The sequence below is a fragment of the Piliocolobus tephrosceles genome, chromosome 8, assembly GCF_002776525.5.
Source record: "Piliocolobus tephrosceles isolate RC106 chromosome 8, ASM277652v3, whole genome shotgun sequence".
NCBI classification, from domain to species: Eukaryota; Metazoa; Chordata; class Mammalia; order Primates; family Cercopithecidae; genus Piliocolobus; species Piliocolobus tephrosceles.
In genome coordinates this window covers 112,399,899-112,427,179 of record NC_045441.1, presented here as the reverse complement: position 1 = coordinate 112,427,179, position 27,281 = coordinate 112,399,899, and the positions used below count along the sequence as shown (strand labels likewise).

At 35.6% G+C, this 27,281-nt stretch overlaps 1 protein-coding gene across 1 annotated transcript in view; it reads left to right on the top strand.

Annotated features, from left to right (window-relative positions):
- Positions 1–27,281, top strand: part of SLC13A1 (solute carrier family 13 member 1) — a 94,988-nt gene that overhangs the window by 22,422 nt on the left and 45,285 nt on the right. Inside the window, exons 2-6 of the mRNA XM_023223543.2 lie at positions 2,556–2,684; positions 12,062–12,198; positions 14,671–14,858; positions 15,444–15,501; positions 15,582–15,630. Coding sequence (XP_023079311.1) covers positions 2,556–2,684; positions 12,062–12,198; positions 14,671–14,858; positions 15,444–15,501; positions 15,582–15,630 — 561 coding nt within the window. The remainder of the gene's footprint in view (positions 1–2,555; positions 2,685–12,061; positions 12,199–14,670; positions 14,859–15,443; positions 15,502–15,581; positions 15,631–27,281) is intronic.

Genomic DNA, 27,281 nt, shown 5'->3' with positions numbered 1-27,281 from the left:
ATGTATACACACACACACACATACACACAAACAAACACAAACACAAACAGAGAGAGAGAGGATGGAACTATTCAACCATAAAATGAAAAATATCCTGTCATTTGTTATAACATGGATGAACCTGAAGGATATGTTAAGTGAAATAAGCCAGGAACAGAAAGACAAATAGCATGTGATCTCATTCATGTGGAATCTAAAAAAGTTGATCTCATAGAAGTGGAGAGTGAACTTGTGGTTTCCAGGGTCTGGGGAGATCAGGTTTCGGGGTTGAGGAGATATTGGTCAAAAGAGCAGGAATAAGCTTGAGAGATTTATTATACAATATGGTGACTGTAGTTAATAACATTTTGTATTCTTGAAAAATGCTAAAAAGAGTGGATATAAAGTGTTCTCAGTGCAAAGATAATAATGATGTGAGGGAATGCACATATTAATTAGCTAGACTTAGTCATTCCACTATGCATAGGTACTTCAAAGCATCATGTTGTACATGATAAGTACAGTACATACAATTTTACACATCAAAAAAATAAGGATTTAAAAAAAGAGCACTCCGGGGAGTAACTCTGTCTTCCTCCTTTTCCAGACCTTTGGTTTTCTTCAGATGTGAAAAAAGGTGACAATTTCCACAAATTCTGGGAAGGCAGCTATCAAAGACAATGCAGATATGGTGCTTTAGCTAGCTGCAATTATAATCCACTGGGACTCCTATGAAAAAATACAAAATGTACATATGTGTTCAGGTAAACTCCATGATGAGACATAAATTTGAACTGCAAATCAAAAGGTGGACAAGTTTTCCAAATGGGTTATACATTCAGGGATTCGGCTTAGGCAAAAGGAAACTACTTGGAAGCAAGTTTCTGGAACCAGATTGAAAGATGAAAGAGAAGGTCTGGAAAAGGGTATAGCCCAGTACTTCTCAAACTTTAGCCTAGATAAGAATAACCTTATGAGCTTGAAAATGCTGATTGATTCAGTGTGTCTGGGGAAGGGCTTGATGTCGTACATTCCTCACAAGTGCCCAGATTATGCTGACTCTGCTGGTTCATCGACCACAGAGGGGCAGAGGGGAGAAGTCCAAATGCGCAATCTAAGTGTTGATTCTTGAATGACAAAGCAATATTTGAAAGGCAGAGCAAATAGACAACCTTTTTCCTACCAGATATTTTACTAAAATGCTGACAAAAGCTGAGGATGTAAGAGAATGAGTGAATTAATATAGTAGTACTGTATAGAACTGAAAAAATACAAGTCAATCTCTAAAGGTGACCCTGGAGAACTGTTGCCATGGAAGAATATGATCCCAATGTTACCAAATATCTGTTTGTTAAGAGAAGGAATTCAGACTTTATTTTTAACATTAAACCTGCTTATTTGTAAATCCTGACTCAAATTAAGCACAAAGACTTATAACATTTGTGAACAAATACAAAGAATTGTCTTGCTAGACTTGGCCATCAGCTTGTGACTGCTTCAGCCAAATGATCAAACACGGTCAAAGGATCTAGAATGTGAGCACAGGCAGGCAGAAACTAGCATGTAAAGGATCTGGGGGCTTGCTGGTATACCAACTGACTGAACACTATGAATTAGAGTTCAGAGAAAGGGATACATTATGAGGAGCAAGGATCAGAACTCAAATATCAACAAAGTGTGTAAAGAAGATTCTTTGGATATAGAAAATTGATGTCAGGAGGTGCTGCAATAAGACATTATAGTTAGAGTGAAGGTGGATTTGAATGCAAAATGAGGATTCTTCGATTGTTTTCAATAAACAACTAAAAGTCACTGACTTTTGGTTGATTTAAGTCAGGACTGAGCTACTTAAAATATGGAAGTAGTCTGGGCCAGGTAATAATGTGATTCTTGAAAATTTGCTTTTTATTCTGTTACCAAAGTTGTGCCATCTGAGTGGACTGTGACTCTCCACCCAAAGACCCATGTTGACATGGATGTTCAACACTTATGTCAGGGGGTGTATATGGTGAACAGAACCAGCTAGCACCTTGTATTCAGGCTCATCCATGCCACACAACTTATGTCTTTTCTCTGAGACACAGTACTGCAAAGGTTACTCCTAGGTTGGTTTTCTCCTTTTAGTTAGAAGGAGAGGAAGGCAGGAGTGCTTGGGTCCCACTCAACCAGGCACCAAGGAATGCAGTTAAAAGGTAGGTGTCCTGCCCCCGGGGGAAAGGCTGTAACTTGGCTATTTCTGTACTCCAGAAGTATGGGGGAGTGCATTTTACAGGCCAAATGAAGGTGAGTGCAAACATCTATATACACTAATCTGAGCAAGAAGATGGACTAGATGATGTTGTCTGTTTTGAGGGAAATGTGAAATAAATGTAATGAATGGGGATTTTTTTTCTGTCTTAGTTTTTTATGTTTATTAAATTTTGCTTCTTAGAACTTCTAAGAAATGAATATTTGGGGGCAACTCAAAGATGCAGAGGTCTTCGGATCTTCTTACTTTAAGCAAACATGTTTGTGGTTGAATGTTGACTTCTCCAGTCTCATGATATCACCTTTTGCTTTACATTTGTTCTTACCAGGAAACAGAATGCGCCTACATACTCTTTGTGGTCGCCATATTTTGGCTTACAGAAGCATTGCCCCTGTCGGTAACAGCTTTGCTACCTAGTTTAATGTTCCCCATGTTGGGGATCATGCCTTCTAAGAAGGTAAGTCCTCTTGCCAAAGTCATAAGTTGATTCCCTGTTTTGTACTGAGATTTCCATTGAGAAAAGTTATTTTTAAAGGGAGAAATCATCCCGTTGGTACGGTTCCATGTAAGTCCCCCAAACTTCCAATTATTTCTCCTCTCTGGCATTCTGCATGTGTGCCCACCTTCAAAGAACAAATACAAGCTGCAACTTCTTGATTCATACATGTCAGTAGGAGAAATGTATGTCCCCTCTTCTCTCACTGACATCTATGCCTGGTGCCTCCCTCTCAAAAACAGGAAAATTTGTTGACATCCTTCATAAGTTTTTTATATTCAGCAGAATTCAGCCTCATGGTATTGGAAAAACAATTTTGTTTTTAATGAAGAAAAAGTTTCCCTGTGTTCATTTCCAGAAACCTGCCATTTCCAAAGATAAAGCCAAACTAATTTTCATGTATAGCTCCAGGAGTTTATTCATGCTAAGAGGTGTTTATTGGTTCTATACAATCTAAGAGTACCCATCTGAAGAAAGTGGATTTGGTTTTCCAAATGCATTGAAAACAGTCTCCAGCCACCCAGAAAACAACTATCTAAACCACAGCTGAAACAGTCTCAAGAGAGATGTTAAGTTGGAGATGCCAGTCAGTGCAGTTTATCACCTTTGGACTTCTATCTTCTGCCTGGGTCTAACATGGCTCTCTTGCGGCTCACCTGTCTTTCATTTTCTTTTTAACTAACCCTTGATTACATTTCTTCCTGTGAAAGGAATGGTTCCCTTCTTTATTTTCATGTCCTTCTTCCTGATTTTGGAGCCCCGGTCGATCTTTTTGCACTTTTTATCCTCTCCACTCCTCTTTTCTAACTGGGTTTTCCCCTCCCACATAACTGAGTCTTTTCTATCTAATGGCCATTGATTTGGAAGAGTGGCCAGGGCTGCACTTCAGTTCCTCTTGCCTCCAGGCTGACATTCTGCTGCCCCAAGGAATCTCAGAGCTATAATCTATTAAGCATCTTAAATGCTTCAACATGCTCTATGGCTTTTAATATCGGAATTAAAAAAAAGAAGGGGTTGATGAGTTGTTAAAACTAGGGTGTCAAATTTTTAACCCCTGTCCTATGGGCTTGGATGGTTCTGTGTCCAGAGATAGGTATGTTTAAGAGTTATACATTTGTCTCTTATGGTTTAATAACAATAAAACTGACTGAATTGACTGTTAAAAAGAGGTTGAAGTAGAAGTGAGATTCACTGGACTCATGGGGCATTTCTGTAACAAGCTGTTACAGGAAGAGACATACAAACATTAGAGGGAAGCAGGAGGAAAGAGTACCTGGGAAGGGCTGGCTTTGTAGGAGCTGCCAAGGATATATATGTCTGCCTCTTTCTGGTGTGTAAGGGCCTGACTAAAGGCAGCGAAATTTTAGGTGCCAATGGTAGTTTCGCATCACTCTGACTGCAGACACCTGCCCAACAGTCCTTTATCCCCACACTAATTTAACAGTCATAGAATCTTAGACTTGAAAGGGAATTCTTCTTGGTCACTTCTCCCCCAGAACAGGGATCCCATCCAATATCTCTTACAGATGAGATCATTCAGAAAGTGTTTAAAGGCTTTCTGGATTATGGGCCTCTAATATCCCTCAAGGAGATACACATTATTTTTGAATAATTTTAACTCATAAATAACTCAGCTTTATTGAGCCCACATCTGAAACTCAGTAACAGACTCATTAAACTTATTTCTAACATGTAGAATTTCATAAACAAACCTCACTTTTTTGCATGATAGTGTTGCTTGAATTTGAAAACTAATATCGTTTCCTCCTTATTTCTTCCCACCCTGAATCTTAGTGGTTTCCAGACCTCAACTCCTATCCTCAAATCTGCCATTTCCAACTCCATCAACACCACCATCTTCTTTTTTCTTCCTGAAACTAACTCTAGTTTGTCAATGAGACTTAAGAATTAAATGAGTTAATAAATGTAAATTTCATTACATAGTAAGTACTCCATATATGTTAGCCAATGGTATTATTTATACATTCACAAAAGTGAATAGATGATTCTAGAAATATTTTGAGTGTTGCAAAGGTAAATTAGCCTATCGTCTTACCTACGGCATTTCAGCCTAAGTTTGTTTTAAACTTTATGTGATTCTCTTCACCTTATAAGTTTAACTGGAACTTGCAGCAAATCATAGTCCTCAGAACTTTTAGTGGAGAAAACTGTTCTTCAGAATTGCGATCCTTTTTCCCAACAGAGTAACTTACCTTTTCCTAATAAGTTAGCTGACCAAAGCTACAGTCTACTATGAATCAGCTAGAGATTTAGTCAAAAGGCCTGAGCTTAGAATTTGACATTTATCGCCGATTACTTAGAGGACCCTGATCATGTCCTTTAATAACTCTTTTTTATCATCTGTAAGTAGAATATGATAATGCTATACAATTGTTATGCTACACAATAGATAATGCCACACAATGCTACACCATTGTTGTCACGATCAAATTAAATAATGTATGTTAAACAATGATACAAACTAAAACTAAGTATCAAGCATTCTTATGAGGTTTAATATTCACAGTTAAAGTTTGTTTTGAAAGTTTTAAACTATAATTCCAGGCCACTGCAGCATCTTTGAATCTCAGATCTGTCACTGAGTAGGATACCATGTCATTAATGCCCTCATCTAAGTTTAGAGCCCTAAACACCTTTCTCTTTGGCCATGATAGTTATCACTTTACCTATTTATTAAGCCAATTCTAAATACTGGTATCTTGCTGAGCCCATTACTGTATTTGAAGAATATCAACAAATGTTAAACTTTCCTCATATTTGTTGAACTAAACCTGAAATGCTAAAGTATGTAGAGTATGTTCAATTTGATATTTCAAAACAAGCATTAATATTATTGTCATCAAAAATATTTATATATAAATTTTACATATATGAATGTGAAAATACACATGTATATATAATGTCATGTATTTTTCAGTGATTCAATAGATATTCACCTGGTGGTACCCTTCCAGGGATTTGGGAACATACCAATGAATAAAAACAGGCAAAATATTTCCTATCTTTCTAGAGGGAAGGAGGCAATGAACAATGTATCTGATAAATAGAAATATTATACAGTCTAGTGAGCTAGAAAGGTAATTTTGTGCTGTGGAAAAAATGCAACAGGGTAATGGGGATCAGAGAGACTGGTAGTTTTAAATAAGGTGGTCAGGTTAGACCTCCTTGAGATAGTGATACTTGAACAAAGACAGGAAATGAAGGAGTTAGCCATTTGAATATTTGGAGAATGACTATTGCAGAAGAGGTAACATCCAGTGCAAAGACCTTATTGCAGGTGCATCTGCAGTGTAATTGGAAGAGAGTAACTAAAGAGGAGAATGATAGATTAGGTCAGGTAAGTAATGTAATGAGGCAATGGACCAGGCAGGGTCAAACTAGGCCATTGCAAGATTTTAAAATTGAATAAAATGGGATCCTCTGAAGAGTTTTGAGCACAAAAGTTACATGATCAACTTAACTTTGATTTTAAAAAGGATAATTTGGGCTGCTGTGTTGAGAAACAAGACAGAAAGAAAGAGACAGATAGTAGGTTATTGCAGTAGGTGAGAGACCATGGTAATTCAGACCAAGGGCAGTAATAGAGATATCGAATGTATTGTTGATAAAATGTGAAGATAAAATCAGCAAACTTTCCAGATTGACTAGATATGGCATATGGTTGGAAGAAAAGTGTCAAAGATGCCTCACAGCTTATCTGCCAATTGGGAAAATGGAATTGCTATCAACTGAAATGGGAAGATGATGGGAACTGCAGTCTTACTCTAGGAGAGGGGCTGATACCTAGAGTTCAGTGCTGGACAGATAAGTTTGAAATAGTCAAGTGAAGATGTTGAGTAGGCAGTTGAATACAAAAGAGTCCAGAGTTCATAGGAGAGAGCTAATCTGCAGATATAAATCTGAGATTCATAAAAATATAGATGGTATTTAAAGCCCTAAGACTTGATGAGATCACTAGGGGAATGAATGAAGATTGAAAAGCAAAGAGGAAAAAGAACTGACCTCTGCATAGCTACAAGAGTAAGAGGTAAATGAGAAGAGAAAGCACTAGCCAAAGAGACTAAGAAGAAAAGGTTATTGAGGTAGGAGGGGAACCAGAAGAGTGTGTAAGCCTGGAATCCAAGTGAAGCAAGTGTTTTGAAGATGAGGCAATGACTATGTGTGTCAAATCTGCTGATAAGTCAGTTAATGTGAAAACTAGATATTGACTATTGGATTTAGCAAAACAACCTAATAATTAACAAAGCACCTTTTAAAAAACATTATCTCATTTAATTCACAAAGTTGGTGTGAGGTAATATTTAACTTTTAGAACTATTTATTGATTTGTAGAAAGGTTGCTGAACCGGTAAATTACATAACTAAGAGAGAACTCAGGTACTCTGATTGCAAAAGTCCATGTTTTTTGATGAAATCCTATTTTGAGACAGAAATATAACTATGTTTATCTTGCAAATAGATATCAAATATTATTAGAAATTTTATTTGACATATCAATTTTGCCTTGAGAATAGTTATATTTATCAGTGTAATTTACAAACCAACAGCACCTTCTTCTATTACCTCCTGGACAAGTAGGCCATAACAAATACATCTGCCTGTAGCTAATGTTTCTTCTCAAATATTCTGACTCTGATGAAAACCATAGAATAGGTACTACAATGAAAACAGAGAATGTGAAATTTTTTTTCTGAAGTTTAACTAATTTTATTTGGACTGCAGGCTATAGTTTGTTTGCATGGTCTACTGAGAAAACTGGCAAACTGTGGGCCTGAAGGCCAAATCAGCCTGCTGCCTAATTTTTAAAGTAAACTTTTTATTAGAACAAATCCATAGTCATTCATTGACATACCGCCTTTGGCTATTTTGTGCCATGACAGAGTTGAATAATTACGGTGAAGACCATATGGCCAACAAAGTCTGGAATATTTATTGCTTGGCCCTCTACAATATGCTTACTCCTCATATAACCCAAATCAGTAACAACAAGAATGTCTCATAGTCCTGAACTTCTTTCTGTGTCTGATCATTTACTAATAATGGCTTGCTTCAATGTGTTTATTTGTATTTTTAAGTCATTCTGCATTTATTCTTTCATTTCATTCTCAGAGTATTGGTGAATAGGGTATCTTAGCCCATTCAGATTGCTATAACAAAATACATTAAGCTGGGTAAATGAACAACAGATATTTATTGCTCACAGTTCTGGAGACTGGGAAGTCCAATACCATGGCACTGGCAGATGGGGTGTATGGTAAGCGCTTGCCCTCTGCTGCATCCTCTCTGCTGCTCTCTGCTTGCTCTCTGCTGCATCTTGCTGCTGCATCCTCACATGATGGAAGGGGCAAGGGAGCTCTCTCAGGCCCCTTTTATAAAAGCACCAATTCCATTCATGAGGTTGGAGCGAACATGTTTGGTTCCTTTTAGGTGCCGACATAAGAATTTGGGTGGTGGACACCAACATTTAGACCACAGAGTCAATAGGACTTATTTCCATGAGCCAAACTGCAAAAGAGATAAGGGAAAATGAAAACTTAAATATTTATTCATTTTTCAATAATAAACTCGAGGATCAGGTCCTGTAAGATTTTCCCAATCCCTCTAGGAAAAAAATTATCACCCCACTTACTTTTAAAATCTGAATTATATTTTGGAGAGGTTTCATTCAAGCATCTATAATACTTTATTGCACTTTTTGTTAACTTGTTTTTTCTCATCTAATAGCTTGTAAGCTCCTTGAGTCTAGGGACTTATTAAATTTAACATCTATTGAGTGCCAATTTGTACCAGGCATGTGCTAAGTCCATAAATATAATTATTAATAAGATACATCTGGCCTTCAAAATACATCTAGTGTAATAAAGGGGATAAATAAATGAAGAAATTATCAATATATAAATTAAGAAGTACTATAAAAAGGGAGATATTATCCAATCCAGTTTAAGTTCCTAGGGAAGATATTTTAGAAGAATTGACGTCTTCCATGAAGAAAGATTAGAAGTATCCAAGACAAGAGGAGAGAGTCATTCCAGGTTAAATTGCAAGCAAGTGTTAAAGCACTTGTGTGTTTGAGGAACTAAATACATAGGAAGAAGTAGGGTGGAGTGGCAAAAATCTAAATTGGAGAGGTGAAATGGGACCAGATGATGAAGGGTCTTTTATGACATGTTGAAAATATTGGATTTGGTCTTTAAAACTATGGGAAGGTCTTAAAAACTATACTGAAGAAGTATAAGAAGGACGATTATGTGACCAGATTTACACTTTAGAAAAGGGGCTATGACAATGGTATGGAGTGGATCAAAAAAGATCGATCATACAGCAGCCAAGTGAGAAACAGCGAGGAGCTTAATCAAGGTTGTCACGTATAAACAGAGAAAAAGGGACAAATTTTAAAGATATGAAGGACCTAGGAATAATAAGACTTACATTGGAAGTGAAAAAGGAATCATGGCTGACCTTTAGGTCTCTGTCTTGGGCAACATTTACATTAACCACAAAGGGAGAATGTGTTTGAAGGATGGGGAGTGAGAAGACGTATGTTGAATTGTAGGTGTTTGTGGGAAATTCAAATGGACATGAACAGTTGTACATATCAGTCTGAAACTCAGAAGATTTATCTGTGTGGAAATAAAGATCTTGGTGTAGTCAACATTCATTTAACAAATATTCACTGAGTGCCCCCCATGTATGTGCCAGGCATTATTTTAGTCCTATAAAGTTGAATCCTTCAAATTCAGTCATTGGATGGATAAAGCAAGAAGACTCTAAAGACTATAGACAGAACCCTGTGGAATACCAGTATTTTGGAGGACCGAGAAAACTGGATTTTCAAAGTCAGAAAAAAAAAAAAAAAAAAAATCAGAGGCAGGTATAGAACCAGCGAGAAAAAAAAAAAAAAACTTCCTGGCTCTGGAGGCACTGGTGAATTAATATACTGAAATACTTATACCTAGAGTAAGAGTTGAAAGAGTTAGGAGCCTAGGAGATAGAAGACAGAGTATAGAAAATTGGGATTTAAAAGCTCACAGACCATAGCTTATTCATTGTCCCTCCCTCCCTGATTCTTTCAGTGCTATTTACCAAGCTCTCCTACTGTGTACCAGCATTATGCTAGGTGCAAAATACGTGATGGTTAGCAAAACAGAGTCCTGGTTTGGCTAGCAAAACAGATTCCTGGTCCTCATGGGACTTTATGGTATAATACAGAAAACAATAAGCACATAAACAAACAGTATTTACGTAATGTATATACTATGAAAAAACCAAACAGGGCTCTAAGATACAGAAAAATAATAGGACCTATTTAGAAAGGCCTGATACTTGAGAATTGAAGAGGTACAAGGAGGGAAAAATATATGAAGCATTTATTAATGTATTCTCTGTTCCTATAATATTTTTGGTGCATACCGATAATTTTTCAGTGAGTAATAAATGAAATAGTAAGGAAATTGATATAATTATTTTCTATTATACAATCACTACAAAGTGTAAAGAGATAGATATAAACCTTGAAAAACATCACAAATGAACATTTTATACAATATAAAAGTTGTCCACTTGCCTACTTTTCATTTCAAGGGCAATTATCAATTTTTGCTTTTTATTGAAACAAGCCAAGCTTAGCAAGTTATGTTAAAAATGCAGATATAATTTAATACAGCAAAATTATCATAAGAATTGATTTTCCTTTTTGTTATTTTGTAACATTAGAATGTTTTTTTTTTGTTTTTTTTTTTTTTTTTTTTTTGAGATGGAGTCTGGCTCTGTCGCCCAGGCTGGAGTGCAGTGGCACAATCTCAGCTCACTGCAAGCTCCGCCTCCCGGGTTTACGCCATTCTCCTGCCTCAGCCTCCCGAGTAGCTGGGACTACAGGCGCCCGCCACCTCGCCCGGCTAGTTTTTTGTATTTTTTAGTAGAGACAGGGTTTCACCGTGTTAGCCAGGATGGTCTCGATCTCCTGACCTCGTGATCCGCCCGCCTCGGCCTCCCAAAATGCTGGGATTACAGGCTTGAGCCACCGCGCCCGGCCAACATTAGAATGGTTTTATTCCAACCCTTCCATTCCTTCTATTAGCTATTGTTTGATTTTTTTTGAGGGGTATTTACTCCTATAATCCTCTTTTCAGCACAGCCTTGTGATTCAGTTTAGCCAAGTGTTTCTTAAAGTTCTCTTGAATACCAGTCCCATGAAGTGCTCCACCTAAAAATTAAGTAAAAATGTGTTTAATAATTAAATAAATCTGAAAAATATGCAGGATATGCTATCCCCCTGTTTAAAAATGACATTATACACTATTGTTTAAAGGTTTTTGCAAAGGCCTATAGGAGAGAAAATTCTGGTATTTCAAAATTCTGTTTTCTCAATTTAATCAATTACACAACGCTTTAAAAAAAAGATTATGTACCTAACACACTTCAGAGTATTCTTTAAGAAGTACTGCTGCAAATGGTTGCTTAAAGTTCTAGGTTCTTTACTAATCTCTGAATGGTGTTGACTGAAAATGGCTTAAAATGTTGAGTTTCATTTGAGGGTATTTGTTGAATAATTTTTTTTTTTTTTTTTTTTTTTTTGAGATGAAGTCTCACTCCATCACCCAGGCTAGAGTGCAATGGCACGATATCGGCTCACTGCACCTCTGCCTCCTGGGTTCAAGCAATTCTTCTGTCTCAGTCTCCAAAGTAGCTGGGATTGCAGGCATGCACCATCATATCTGGCTAATATTTTGTATTTTTAGTAGAGATAGGGTTTCACCATGTTGCCCAGGCTGGCCTCGAACTCCTGATGTCAAGTGATCCACCTGCTTCGGCCTCCTAAAGTGCTGGGATTACAGGTGTCAGCCACCATGCCTGGCCTTATAAAAAGTAATTTCGAAAGTAAAATAATTCAATACATAAAGGTGTGACTGCAGTTACAGCATAATGGGTCATGATGAAGACAGTGGCAAGTTGGAGCTCGATTGAAAACTTTCCCAAATCACAGTCATTGCCATTCCACTATAGATACATAAACAAATTAGCCCCAATAGAAAAGCACTTGCCTGATGTGACTCATAGAAGGCACTTACCTGATGTTACTCAGCTATTTAATAACCCTGAGTACTCTTTTTTCTGTGTACTTTTCCTTAACACCATTTCTGAGTAAGAATATAGAATATGTCTAAATTTGTATTCAAACACGTCTACATTTTTCTCAACAAAATAGAAAGATTATGCGGTTGAAGGTCAAAGTTAATAGCAGCATAATAATGTCTTTCTTGTGCAATGTTATTTTTCCCCACCAAAGTAAGTAATCATGGGTTTAACTGTTATTTCAGGTGGCATCTGCCTATTTTAAGGATTTTCACCTACTGCTAATTGGAGTTATCTGTTTAGCAACATCCATAGAAAAATGGAATTTGCACAAGAGAATTGCTCTGAAAATGGTGATGATAGTTGGTGTAAATCCTGCATGGTAAGTACTGCATTTACTGCTTCCAGTTTACCTGATGAACAAACCATTTTTGTGCATAGCAAATAACCAAATAAGTAATTCACGCCCAGGAAATTCTTTGTATCACAGTCAGACTTACGACATTTTTTTTCCTCTGCAAATATGAAAGTGATGTAAAGTGTACTCGAGTTGTAGGAGGGAAAATAAACAACTTTCACTGCAGTTCTAATTACAGGGTGGTTGGAATACGTGCACACAACTTTCTCACCTTTTATGCATCATAGAAGTCAAAGCTGAGAGAAACTTTGAACCTCAACAGATAAGATTGATAGACTTCAGAGTAGATTTTCCTCCTATCTCGTTTATTTGGCTGATTACATATTCAGAACTAGTTCAAGAGCATCCTTTATCATCAGGGAGGATGTTACAAACCAAAGACAAAGACATGACTGACAAAATACAAATGTGTGAAGAAAAATTCCAAGGTGAATATTTTTCTTTTTAAACCAACTGTTGCAAAGTGAAACAATCAATTAAGACATTTCATCTATAGAATATGAAATCACTCATTTGACTGATAAAATTAATTGACTATTTTGGTTTTATTTCACCTCTTGCTAAGAACATGAATGTAAGCTAAAGAAAATTTCCGTTGTCATAATCATTTGCATAGTGACATTTTGCATTAAAGCTTTAGGTGTTTCTTCCCTTCTCATCTTTCTTTGAAAATCAGAATATCGTACTGACTTATATTGCATAATTCATTCTAGGGCATAGCCACATCTGTGTTTTCATTTATGGTGCAAATTGTTTTGCTAAATACAAAAAAAATCAATGACTCACATGAGACAAATTTTCAATTTTTTTTGACTTAAAAACTGTATAACACATATGTGTTTAAGACATCATGTTGGCCGGGTGTGGTGCTCATGACTGTAATCCTAGCACTTTGGGAGGCCGAGGTGGGCAAATCGCCTGAGGTGGGGAGTTCAAGTTCAGCCTGGCCAGCATGGTGAAACCCCGTCTCTACTAAAAATACAAAAATTAGCCAGGTGTGGTGGCAGGCACCTGTAATCCCAGCTACTCGGGAAGCTGAGGCAGGAGAATTGCTTTTACCTAGGAGGCAGAGGTTGCAGTGAGCCAAGATTGCACCACTGCACTCCAGCCTGGGCAACAGAGCAAGACTCTGTCTCAAAACAAACAAACAAACAAAAACAAAACGACATCATCTCACTCTTATAATGAAATGGGGCTCCATGCCTTTTAGGGTGCTATAGAAATGTATCTCTTTTTCCTGACGCTCTGCTCACTGTTCCAGAGGATGATGTGTAACGCACTTCACAGTGGGGCAGAAGTTCTGACCATTATGTCACTAAGCAGCTTTTCAATTTAAGGCATTTTCACCATCCAGAAGCTTTAGCTGATCCCAGTATTTTTTATATGAAGATTTCTTGTCTTGATAATGCCTTAAGTTAAAAGTTCTTAATTTTCTTTTTTTTACAAGAACCATTTCTTGTGTAAGCAGATTCCTAATACATTTTCTTTTATTTTGTTGTATGCATTGCAAATGTTCACCTTATCTGAGTCGGAAACTTACAGTGTGGTATTGTTCTTGTACATCTGTTTTAAAAGGGTGTCAGATTATTTCACAAATTGCTCTATATAGAAAGGTGTGCTTCCGAATGGTTTTCTAGGCCCGCCTACTCAAAAGAGATAGTTCTTTCCCCAAGTGTGACTTTGAAAGTTTATAGATATGGCTTAAAATTTTGTAGTCTTAGGTATATTATTTTTAAGGAGAATAACTACTCTTTTTGTAAAAGAAGACAATGTATGTGCCCGGATCTTGACAATGGGAAAGGATATCAGATTCAGGAGAGCATATATTATAGAATATACAGAAAATTCAGAAACCTCATTTTAGCAAATGACTTTAACTATTTTCTCCACCCACCTTATATTAAACCAGTATAGTGAATAAGTAAAAAGAGGCTTTATAAATATTAATCTTTCTTCGTCCTTATACCTCCCTGACACCCCTATGAACAAACAAGAGTTATGGCTAAAAGATAAAAGAAAAAATAAGCGACCTTAAATTCAAAAGTTGATTGTATTTTCACCTTACTAGCATTTGAAGATAAGTAGTCAGCTCTGAAGAGCATTCAGATATTGGTGTAATATTGTAAGCTGTTATGTCATATAATCAACTTGCAGTTTGTTTAGGTTTAATCATTTTTCTGTTTCTGAAGAGAAGATTTGCGTGGTTCCCTGGGAGACAAATCTCTTAAGAACTCCACTTTTCCATGTGCAGCTTTGATTTCTACCTGGCTGTCACTGTACTCCAAGTTCATCATCTGGGCAGAATCTTAACCTTCCATGTTTTGAAAGACTTAATTTCCCAACTCACAAACCACATCTTAAACATCTTCCAGTTAAATAATACAGTGCTAGTTAAGCTAAGAGCACAGATCCACACTAACGGCTCTCTTGTTTCAGGCTGACGCTGGGGTTCATGAGCAGCACTGCCTTTTTGTCTATGTGGCTCAGCAACACCTCGACCGCTGCCATGGTGATGCCCATTGCAGAGGCTGTAGCACAGCAGATCATCAATGCCGAAGCAGAGGTCGAGTCCACTCAGATGACTTACTTCAACGGATCTACCAACCATGGACTAGAAATTGATGGTATCGCGTGTTGATATGGCCAATCTGGGGTCTAGTCATTAGAGCAATAGACATAAACTCAAGAATTCTAAGTTGTATTTTGAATTAACTGTCCATACATGCATGATGTGAATTTAACTTCCTCCCTCTATAGTTCTCAGTATCTACAAAAATAGTTTTCTATAAATATTTTACCTAAATTGTTACATTTCTATTCGCTTGCAAAAAGAAGAATGCCTTTTCTATCCCTCAGCCAGACTGATGGAACACTCTCTCATGTCTTTATCAGTAGACCTCCAGGTTACTCTTTCCTGTCCTGAAATGGCTTTCCTGCATAATACTGGGAATCTTTAATTCTTACATTCTGTTTGGATACAGCATCAAATTTCACTGTGATTATTTCTGGCTCTGACAAACTGATGCAGTGAAAAAGTGTTGGGAGGATATTTGTATTTATAAAATACTTTAAGATGAATGTGATGTTAGTACACAGTGAATTTTTTATTTTCAATTTCTACTAATGCTTCCATCTTTGCATCCACATACAGGCAACCCCAATGATAACCCCTTATTTGCATTGTTTTTCTTTTATTTAATATTTTGCAGAAGGTGTTAATGGACAAGAAACAAATGAGAGGAAAGAGAAAACCAAACCAGTTCCAGGGTAAGGAATGTTGACATTTTGATTAGGATTTTTCCAATTATATTTTAGTAAAATTATAACTGGATCAATTTATTTTTCAGATGCAATAATGATACAGGGAGAATTTCAAGCAAGGTGGAGTTGGAAAAGGTACATACATTTGATTCTTTCTAAGTAATTATATACAAAATTATATTAGAGCTGTAGTTAGATACATACGCATTTTAAAACCTGTCACTTGCTTCCTTCTCTATAAATTATTTTGCTTGACTAAGTAGTAGCATGGTGTAATGGTCTGATAAGCTTTCATGAACAGACAGGAATCAACATCCGGATAGGAACCATTTTAGGCTCTGAAAATTAGTATCATTATTTTCTCTTTTTATCAGAATCAGGATAATGGCAGTTAGCCAAGGTAGTTTAAAGAAATATAATTCCAGTCTCAGAATATTGCTTCATTTTCTTTTTTTTTTTTTTTTTTTTTTTAACTTTTATCTTAGTTACAGGGGTACATGTGCAGGTTTGTTGTATAGGTGAATTGTGTGTTTTGGGGGGTTGAGATATAGATTATTTCCTCACCCAGGTAATAAGCATAGTACCTGATAGGTAGGGCTTTTTTTATCTTTTTCTTATTGAAATCTTGCTGGCCTAATACCCTGATTTTCATTAGGAGTATCATCATCATTTCTTCCAGGTTATGAACTTGGAGCAACTCCTATTCATGTAATTACAAGTCGTTATCTTTAGTGCTTCCATTGACACTAAAAAATTCAGTGCAGAATTCATGAGTTGCTTCTGTCACATACAGGTGGAGGAGTTGTAGCCATTCTAGATATTAAAAGAGGGAAGGAGATCTTTGTAAACTATCCCATAGAATTCATTTCCCCAGAATAAATCAATATAAAAATACTATATTAGATTGCACTGAGAGCAATATACCTCAAGACCTGAAAAATAAATCCTGCATAGAAATAGTCCTATAGTAACTACGGCATTAGGAATAGGAAAGTGGGACATATATTTCTTCATTCTGGCCATGGAATGCATTAACATTTAGCTCAACAGGAAAAAGAAAACCCTCTTGTTAATTACAGAAATCTAAGAAAGAGCAATTTCTGTGTAAAGAGAAAATGAATACAAAGATACGTTTTAAGCCATTAGCTACAAAATATATTATGGGTTTTTTAAGATGGGAATTGCATATATATTTACGAAGATACTATCTTTAGAGATAGAAGTAATTCCTTTAAAACATGAAAAATTAACAGTATGCCAGGTATGCTATAGAATAATACATTAGAAATGGGCTTTAAAAACTGTTGTGAAAATTGGCACACCTAAACAGAAAGAATATACATGCACTCAGTAACTTTCTTGTGGTCATCTTTAGAAACCTAATTTTCTATCATAAGGCCTAAAGTTTCAGTCAAAACCCTTCAAATTGATTTGCTATCCAGATACTGTTCCAGGCATTGTAAGCTCCTTATTATAAGCAGCTCAGAATCTAGTGGAGAAGATGGACTTATAAAAATAAATCTGACATAAATACCACAACAAAGGCATGCACAGAAGCCAACACTTCTAGACAGGAGCAACCAGTTCCATCTGGGAGTATTGCAGGTAGGAAGTATAACGTGAAGACATCTGAGTCTGGGAAGATGAGAGCATGTGCAAGCAGAAGAGTGCGAACTCATGAATGCAGGAACGTGTCTACCTTGTTAGCACTTTAAACTGGCACATTCCCATTGCCTGACACAAAGGAGGTATTCAATAAGTAGTTATCTTTATCAATTAATGAATGAGTGAAAGCAAAAGAGTAAAAAGAAGATGCTTTCTAATCAGAGAGTACAACTAATTCAAAGACCCAACTAAGTAAAGAACGGGGTTTTTTCAGGAAACCTCTACAATGCAGATGCTAGAGATGAGCTGTTGTGGGGAATAAAATTATGGTATGGCTTTGCGCAGGTTATAAATATCTCTTCATCAAATACAAAGGAGTTTAGAGTTGATTTTATGGAAAACACAAAACCTTAAAGCTGCGGGGAAACATGGTATGTTCTGCCCTTGGGACAACCTGAAAGTCAGGGGTGAGCTTTTTGATTAACTGAGCAACTGAGCTTTTTATTTTTTATTTTTTTATTTTTTATTTTATTTTATTTTATTTTATTTATTTATTTATTTATTTTGAGACGGAGTCTCACTCTGTCCACCAGGCTGGAGTGCAGTGGCGCGATCTCGGCTCACTGCAAGCTCCGCCTCCTGGGTTCACGCCATTCTCCTGCCTCAGCCTCCCGAGTAGCTGGGACTACAGGCGCCCGCCACTGCGCCTGGCTAATTTTCTGTATTTTTAATAGAGACGGGGTTTCACCGTGGTCTCGATCTCCTGACCTTGTGATCCGCCCGCCTCGGCCTCCCAAAGTGCTGGGATTACAGGCGTGAGCCACCGCAACTGAGCTTTTTTATTAATTAGACATTGGGGATGAGGGAGAAAAATGTAGGAGATGCCTCCACTGCTCTAAACTAGGGAGTGATAGATTGTGATGCCATTGATTAGAATGCAGAACTCAGAGGTAGGAATAACCTTTCAATGGAGAAAATTAAGATAACGGAGATGCATTTTTGGCAATAACGATTAATATCTGAGTTTAGGAGAGGAAAGCGAGGCTTTCGAATGTTGCTTCTAAGGTCTTTCTGGAATGCAGTGCACAAAAATTTAGCTTTATATAAAAACAGGAATAGTTTATTGCTGCTCTAAAGTATTCTTTATAAGATGTGCATGAGAGCATTATTTTATATATTGTACATTTACAATATGTTTTGATTTTTAACAATTATAGGTATATTTTCAGGAATAAATGTATATATAGTTTGTGTGGCAATTATAATAAACTGTAGCTCTTCTTTGATAGATTTACCTTATATAATTTAACACTGATTATATGGAAGAATGTATATCTACTTCATCTAGCTATACAATGGAAAAATATTTATACTCATAATCTATTGATCTTATGCTTTCTTCTTGAAGTAGGTGGGATAATCTATTGAATTAAAATAAATCCTGTGAGGTTTGACTTTGAATTTGACCTACAAGTCAAAAAAAAAATACAAATATTACTCCCTTTTTGGGGAGAGTGGTATAAATTAAATTTCAGAGAAGATAAATTTCCTTCAGTTCAGCTCTGATTTTGATTATTTCTTGTCTTTTGCTGGCTTTGGGATTGATTTGTTCTTCCTTCTCTAATTTTTTCAGTTGTGATGTTAGGTTGTTAACCGGAGGTCTTTCTAACTTTTTGACGTAGGCATTTAGTGTTATGAATTTCCCTCTTAACACTGCCTAACACTCATGACATGAGTTTACCTATATAACATACTTGCACATGTATCCCCCAAACTTAAAATAAAGTGAAAAAAGGGAAGAGAAAGAAAATAAAAGGCGTAGTTTTATTTTTGTAATCTGCATAATTTTGCTACGTTCCTGCAATAAAATAAATAAAATTTATTTCTAATGAAATTACTACAATTTTATTCATTTGAAGCACCATTTATTTAGTACAAAACTAAAGATTTTTAAATCTTAATTAAAATCTCTTACTAATACAATTAAATTAATCTAAGCTGATCAGTAAGCTTACTTCAATTTTTAGAACTATAATATTTCCCCCCAAAGGCAATAACATACACTGATCCATATAAAATTTAGTGTGTAGTAAGTAGAAAGCTCTTAATAAGTAGAAAAAATAAATAATGCCCCCAAATAAATTGTGTACTTAGCAATGGCAGTAATATTAGTTAAGAAATATACATTTAACATTTGCTCAATGTCAACTTTTCAAAAAGACCTACCCTAACTTCCCTATTTCATTGCAGCCACCATATCCCAAATCCTTCCTCCTAATCCTCATGACTCTACCCTACTTGATCCAAAGCATGTATCACCTTCCTACAGAATATGTAATTTGCTTAATTTTTATTTATTTTGTTCATTGTCTTCTTTCTCCACTAAAATGCAAGGTTCACGGGGCAGAGATTTTTGTCCGTCTAGTACGTATCACAAATATCTTGAATAGTGACTGCTCTGGAGTAAATAGTAAATATTTGTTTATTAAATAAATAAATTCATTAATATTTTTATCAAATGATTACAATTAGACTAAAATAACTCATGTTGTATATAAACTACACTAAGTGTCCAGTGTCTAGTTAACCATCAGGGAAAATTCAGAGAAGTCACTATGGACAGCATAACCATTAAATTAAATTTTTGGCTGCTTTAAAAAAAATAAACTACACCAAGCAAAGAAACAAACTGATAAACATTTAAAGTCAACACTATGGATCAGATTGCTTTCATTTTGGGTAGAAAGACAAAAGAGTGGTTTGTAACTAAAATTTATCAGCTCTAAAATTCTTGTTAATAGAACTGCAAAGTTCTCATACAGGTAATAATGATGATAATTTTGCTGGTGGTGATAAAGACTAGATGTTAGTGTTGAAGATGATGGATATTTAGTAGTCCAGGACCTTATTTTAAAGTATTTGTATCGAAGAGTCACATTCCTATGCTGCCTATCTAAAAAAGAGATTTGTCCCATGACTTAACTTTTACGAAGTTCTCTTCTCATGATAGGTCACGGCCCAAATACTAACTGAGCTCTCTATTTGCCCGAAATAAAGCGGTGAATAGTTACCAAGCCAATAAATCCCACAGTATCTCCTAAAAGTAGCTGAAATATTTGTGAGAAAAAAAGATACTGGGAGAAGAACGGAGTACCCTAAAATTACACTGACAGTACCTGAGGGAATATATTTGTCAGGTTCCATTGGGGTAACTGGTAAACCAACCACCACGCATAAAATTTCCATGACAAATGAGTTCTAGGTATCCAAAAATCCATTTGTAGATACCAAAGGAGGAATAAAGTTCCGAGTTCTTTCCCTCCCCTGCAAGCGTTAGTATCATTCAAAGAGACACCCCAGAGTTTTACATCAGCTCAATTTCTAAACCTCCAGGCATCTACAAATGAAAGAGACTGGAAAATCAGTACACTTTTAATGAAAAATCTGAGATAATTGTTTTTCATTAGTTTAAGTTAACTTGGAATTCCTCAAAGGGAAAAGTTCAAAGAAAAAGTATCCTTGAACAAATTGCATCTTGCTTTTAATTAGGTATTGTTTAGTTTGGGGGTAAAAATCCTTATGGTTGAAAATCCAATTGTACAAGACAACACTTTTTAATGTTCTCCAAAAATTCAAAGGAGTCTTGTAAGTACAGTAATAAACATGGTTCATTATATTAAAAACTATGGGCATTAGTTCTGCCAAATAAGGAGATGTTAATTCTGGAATATCTGGCTCATAGATCAGATATGAAAAAGGTATTTTAGCTTAGATCACATAACAAACAAAAATTGGCTCTCCTTCATTATCCTTCTGTTTTCCTAAGCTGGGAGAAATTGGATGGCAAAGGCAGTAATTAGTCCTGCTCAACCCTCACCTGACCCAACTTAGGTGTCTCCTTTTATTCATGCAGTGGTTTATACAGAATGTTTACAGAAGAGGTAAGCAAGGAGAGGGAGGGAGATTATCACACACCCTTTAGGAATCACAGCAACAATCTGTGAATGTGACCTCACTCCAGATTTCAATCTTTATTAGAATCATAGTGCTATCTCCATTGATGGCCATTCTTAGTTGTGTTCTCACAAAACATTTTTCTATTAAAGAAACTATTGACTTTTGACAATATCATTTCTCCCGTACATCTTTATTTTATGAAATACAAAAACTTAGTTCTTCACATTTTATGTTACTGAAATATTATCTAGCAAATAGCATTGCTCAGCCATCTTGGCAATATCTGTACTTTAACTCTACAATAAGACCCTCGTACTACATAACTTATTTGAACACTATATTTTGTTTCTTGAAATACTCAACAGTGTTCTCCTCTGCATCTTCTAGTGGTATTTTCTACAACAAGAAATATGTTTATTTTGTCTCCAAATTGATTTTTCTGTATTTTGATTATGAAATATTTCATGCATATATGCATTTATAAAACATGACTACACATTTTAAAGAATAATAAAATGAGTAAGATGATGTATACCATATCCCAGCTTAATAACTAGAACACGATGATTTCTAAAATCTACATGAGCCTTTCTCTGATTCAATCTCTTTTCCTTACACAGTCACCCCCACTCCCTTGTCGAGTTAGCTATAGTCCAAAATTTTGTGTTAATCATTCTCTTGTTTTCTTTTGTTTTATCACCTGCACTAGTTAAGATATGGATTGGTCACCATAGCAAAGACCAAAAATAGCAACAATTTCAACAAGATAGAAATAGGCTGGTATGGTGACTCCTTCGTCACCATGCCCCTGACTCTCTCTCTCTTCTCTGCCATTTCCAGCACTGGAACCTTGTAATTCAAGATGGGTCCCCCATCTCCCTCCGTCCATCTGTACCCCAGCTAGCTGCTCAAGGAAAGGAGAAAGTGGAAGGCATATGTACTTAAAAATTATTCTATTACTCTCCTGGATTTGAAAGTATTCAGATTTTCTATTTCAATGTCAAACAGTTGCATTTTTAAAAAGAAATTTATATGTTCCATATTAAATTTACTGGTGTGTGTTTGTTTATAATATTTTCTTATATCTATTTAATTTCTACAGTATTTATAGTTATATATCTTTATTTCTAACATTTTCCTTGTGCTTTTAAAACATTTTTCAAATAATCTTTCCAAACTATGTCTATTTTATTAGTCTTACAAGTCTTGTCAAAGAACCAACTTCTAACTCTATTCACCCTATTTAATGTATATTTCACATTATTATTAATAGTTTTCTTTCTTTATTACTTTGTTCTGTCTACTTTATTTGTGTATTTATGCTCTTGCTCTTTTGCTAATTTTTAAAATTTGACCTTTACCTTATTAGAATTTTCCTCTCTTCCAAAGTAAGGATTTAAGGATATGAATTTGCTACTATTACTTTAGCTGTTTTCCATATTTTTCTGTTTTGTGTTTTCTGATTTCCATTATGCTAGCTTTTTTTTACTCAAAAGATGCTTAGAAATGTGTTTTGAAATTTAAAATAAATTAGATTTTTAACTACTTTTAAAATTTTTCTAACAATTTTTCTGGGGTCAAAAACTGTGGTCTATTTAACAGCTTTCCAAAACTTGTTGAAGTAGTTTTTTGAACTAGCACATGATCAGCTATAATAAATATTTTTCACTGTGCTTAAAATAAATTGTACATTTTCAACTAATTAGGTTCAATGTTTCCCAAAACTCTGTAAGATCAAGTTGCTAGTTGTGCTTCTCAAATCTCTGTGCCCTGACCAAGTTTTTTCTCTTTTTATTCAGTAGTTGATGAGACTGTTTTGTTAAACTCTCCCTCTATCATGTGAATATTCTATTTCTTCTGATACGTCTGTCAGTTTTGGTTCCTATGTATTGTTAGATTATGTTATTGTGAACCCATTTAGAATGTTTCTGTGTGTGTTATTGATTAACATTTTATCATTTTGTGCATCTCTTCATCTATCTTAATTTTTTTGGTCTTTGAGTTTATTAGTTTATTTGTCTGCTGATAATACAAGACTACCAGCTTCCCTTCCCTTCCCTTCCCATCCCTTCCCTCCCCTTGCCTCCCCTCCCCTTCCCTTCCCTTCCCTTCCGAGACTGACTCTCACTCTGCCATGCAGGCTGGAGTGCACTGGCACGATCTCAGCTCACTGCAACCTCCGCCTCCTGGGTTCAAGCAATTCTCCTGCCTCAGTCTACTGAGTAGCTGGGATTACGGGCACCCACCACTACGCCCAGCTAATTTTTTGTATTTTTAGTAGGGACGGGGTTTCACTATGTTGGCCAGGCTGGTGTTGAACTCCTGACCTCATGATTCGCCCACCTCAACCTCCCAAAGTGTTGGAATTACTGGCGTGACACTACCAGCTTTTATAAGGCTAGTATTTACCTGGTGTTTTCTCTATGCTTTCACTTTCAGTATTTCTGTGTCCTTATGTTTTAGGTGTATCTCTTTTATTATGTTTGAAAAATTTTACCTCTACCTGACATGTTTTATCCATTTAAATTATTTGTGACATTGTATATTTAGAATAATTTCTACTGCCAGCTTTTTATTTTTTCCAAATATTCTTTCCATCTTTCCTTCCTGCGTTCCTATGCAGTTATTTTCTTTTTTTATTCCATGCTACACACACACTTGTATGGGTGGTCTATTCTATACTTTGTGTCTGTTTTAGTTGTCCTAATCATTTTACTGTATTATTAGGCAGCAAGGGTTGCCATAGCAAAATACTACAGAACTATGTCTTAAACAATACAAATCTGTTGTATTTTCTGCCAGTTTTGGAGGCAAGCCAAGTACAATACAAGATCAAGGTGTTATCTGGGTTGGTTTCTAGTGAGACCTCTCTTTCTGGCTTGTACAAGACCATCCTCTCATTGTACTCTCACATGATGTTTTCTCTGTGCATATTTCTGGTCCCTTTTGCTCTTTTTATAAGGACATCAGCCCTATCAGATTAGGCACCCTTCTTTGTTTAAACTGAATTACCTCTGTAAAGGCCCTTTTCCAAACAGAGTCACTTTGAGTGTTAGAGCTTCAACATATGAATATTGAAGGACATCATTTAGTCATTAGTATCATGTCTACTTAATATACAAAAATTTAAAGATAATCCATTTTTTTTCTCCTGAACGGTGTAAAGACCCTAGGATATTTTAACTTAGACCATCATTTTCTATTTACATGCTACTATTTTCCAATTTTTTAGTTCTAGTCTATTATTCCTCCATTAAATTACATAATTGTATTATGTTTTAAAATCAGTGCTCTGTAGAGTTACGTGCATATTTATTAATATTTTGTTCACCATTGTATTTTGCTTCTCAGACCCCCTATATGGGGTCATGTTCCTTCTTCCTGAATATACTATTTGAATGTACTTCACAGAGTGATTTTGGTGTTAAATACACAGTTTTTGTTTGATAGAAAGATGTCTATAATTCTTGAATCATGTTTTTATAGTTATAGTGTGCTAGACAGGTTATTATTTTTTATTTTGCACATTGAAATACATTTATATATTTCTACTGCATTTTGGCCTTCTTTTTTTCTATTTAAAAGTCAGCTAGCTACCAGTCAAATTATTATTCCTTTGTAGGCAATCTTTTCTCTTTGGTTGCTTTAATGATGTGTGTGTATGTGTGTGTGTGTGTGATAGAATTTTACTTTGCTATACTTGAGTGCATATTTCTCCTGAATGTGTGTATTGATCTTTTCCAACAATTCTTGCAAATTATCAGGTGTTATTTTTCAATATTCAATTGCCTCATCCTAGTTCTCTGTATTCTCTCCTTCTGAGTCTCCAATTAAACATGCTGCACTTTCTCACTGTGTTTTCTTCCTTCCTTCCTTTCTTTCTTTTTTTTTTTTTTTTTTTTTGAGACGGAGTCTTGCTCTGTCACCCAGGCTGAAGTGCAGTGGCGCGGTGTCGGCTCACTGCAAGCTCCGCCTCCTGGGTTCACTCCATTCTCCCGCCTCAGCCTCCTGAGTAGCTCGGACTACAGGCGCCCGCCACTACGCCCGGCTAATTTTTTTATATTTTCAGTAGAGAAGGGGTTTCACCTGTGTAGCCAGGATGGTCTCAATCTCCTGACCTCGTGATCCACCCACCTCGGCCTCCCAAAGTGCTGGGATTACAGGCGTGAGCCACCGCGCCTGGCTCTCACTGTATTTTCTAAGCTTCTTAGCTAACATCTGTTTTTCTTTTATGCGTTTTGCTGAACTTTATTATGAATGGTAACTTCTGACTTATCTTCCAGCTAATTAATTTTCTCTTTAGCTATGTCTATTTTGACCTATTTACTGAGCATTTATATTGTTATTTAATTATGTAAATTCTATTTGTCTTGTTTTAAGATTTGCCTATAACTATTATAATCTTTTTCATATTTTCAATTCCTTCTCTAATTTTATTAATCATATGTAAATTTAATTATATTTTGTGTCTGTGTCTAACAGCTCTGAAGTCCTTGTGGGCCTCTTTCTTTGACTTAGTTTTTATTTATTTATTTATTTCTGGTTCTCACTTTAATTATTTTCTTGCATGTTCAGTACTTTTAAACAGTGAAATTTTTTTTAGTTACTATGGAAATTCTTTAAGTCCTATGTTGCAGCTGCTTCTAAGAGTTTTCAATTATATTGCTATTTCTCTTTAACACACACGTAACATACATTAATGCTTTAGGAAAAATGCTCATGGTTAGGAATTTTTAGGGCATATTGTTTTCCCTTAAGTCAGCATGATATTTTCTTTCTACTTCTGCAAAGGATAACAGCTTTATATGTGTTTTCTTATATGATTCCCCACATGCATTTGACCTGGGGCAATTACTTTTATACCAAGCTTTCCTTGCAACATGATAAACTGAAATCTTATTTTAAATCCAGCTTTAAAATTATTGTTGCACTTTTAAAGACTGTTTTAAATATTTTAAATAGCATCTCATTTAGCAGGGAATTTGATTTGTCATGCTGCTGGATAGACAAATAGGCTATGTTATTATATTTTGTTTCAGTCATTTTTACAACTAGAAAGAGCAAGGTTTTTCTCAGTGGCACACACACACAAACACGCACACACACATATGCTTTTTCCTAAGAAAGTACAAGGGAAGCTTCTAAATAGTTAACATTTAGGACAATAAAATTTTGTAAGTAAATACTGGATTTAATCATGACTTTTAACATTTCTAAAAATAGAGTTTATTTATAAAGAGGACTTATGTCCTTAATGCTACATTTTAAACATTTCTTTATTCATCACACACACAATAAATGTTTATTGCTTTATAAGCATACCCAAATTCACAATATGTAATAGTTCTTTATTAACTATGGTGGATATAAATTCTATTTCAAAGAGTCTTATCGATAACTTCAATTTTACTAACTCCTCTGAATTCTTCAGGTTATTACTGATTATATTTTCACCAGATCTTCATGAAGAGTTCATACCAGCTATAAGGGGACGATCCTCTCCTACATTTTCTTGCTATTCACTTATCTTATAATATATACTGTACTATACTATATATAGTACTATAATATATATAGTACTATATAATAGTACTATAATATATATAGTACTATATAATAGTACTATAATATATATAGTACTATATAATAGTACTTTCATTCAATATTTCTTTACAGAAATAATCTTACAGACATTTTAAACCATTAGAACACTATAGGAAGTCTGGTTTAATTAAATAACATAATCTGTTATTCACTTAACTGAGGACCTTTACACTTAATATGCAGACAAAAAGGACAGGTTTCCACTGTCTCAATTCCTCTGCGCACTATAGAACTTCCAGTCTTCTAATCAATATCGTGAAAATGGCCATACTGCCCAAGGTTATTTATAGATTCAATGCCATCCCCATCAAGCTACCAATGAGTTTCTTCACCGAATTGGAAAAAACTGCTTTAAAGTTCATATGGAACCAAAAAAGACCCCGCATTGCCAAGACAATCCTAAGTCAAAAGGACAAAGCCGGAGGCGTCACGCTACCTGACTTCAAACTATACTACAAGGCTACAGTAACCAAAACAGCATGGTACTGGTACCAAAACAGAGATATAGACCAATGGAACAGAACGGAGTCCTCAGAAATAATGCCACACATCTACAACCATCTGATCTTTGACAAACCTGACAAAAACAAGAAATGGGGAAAGGATTCCCTATTTAATAA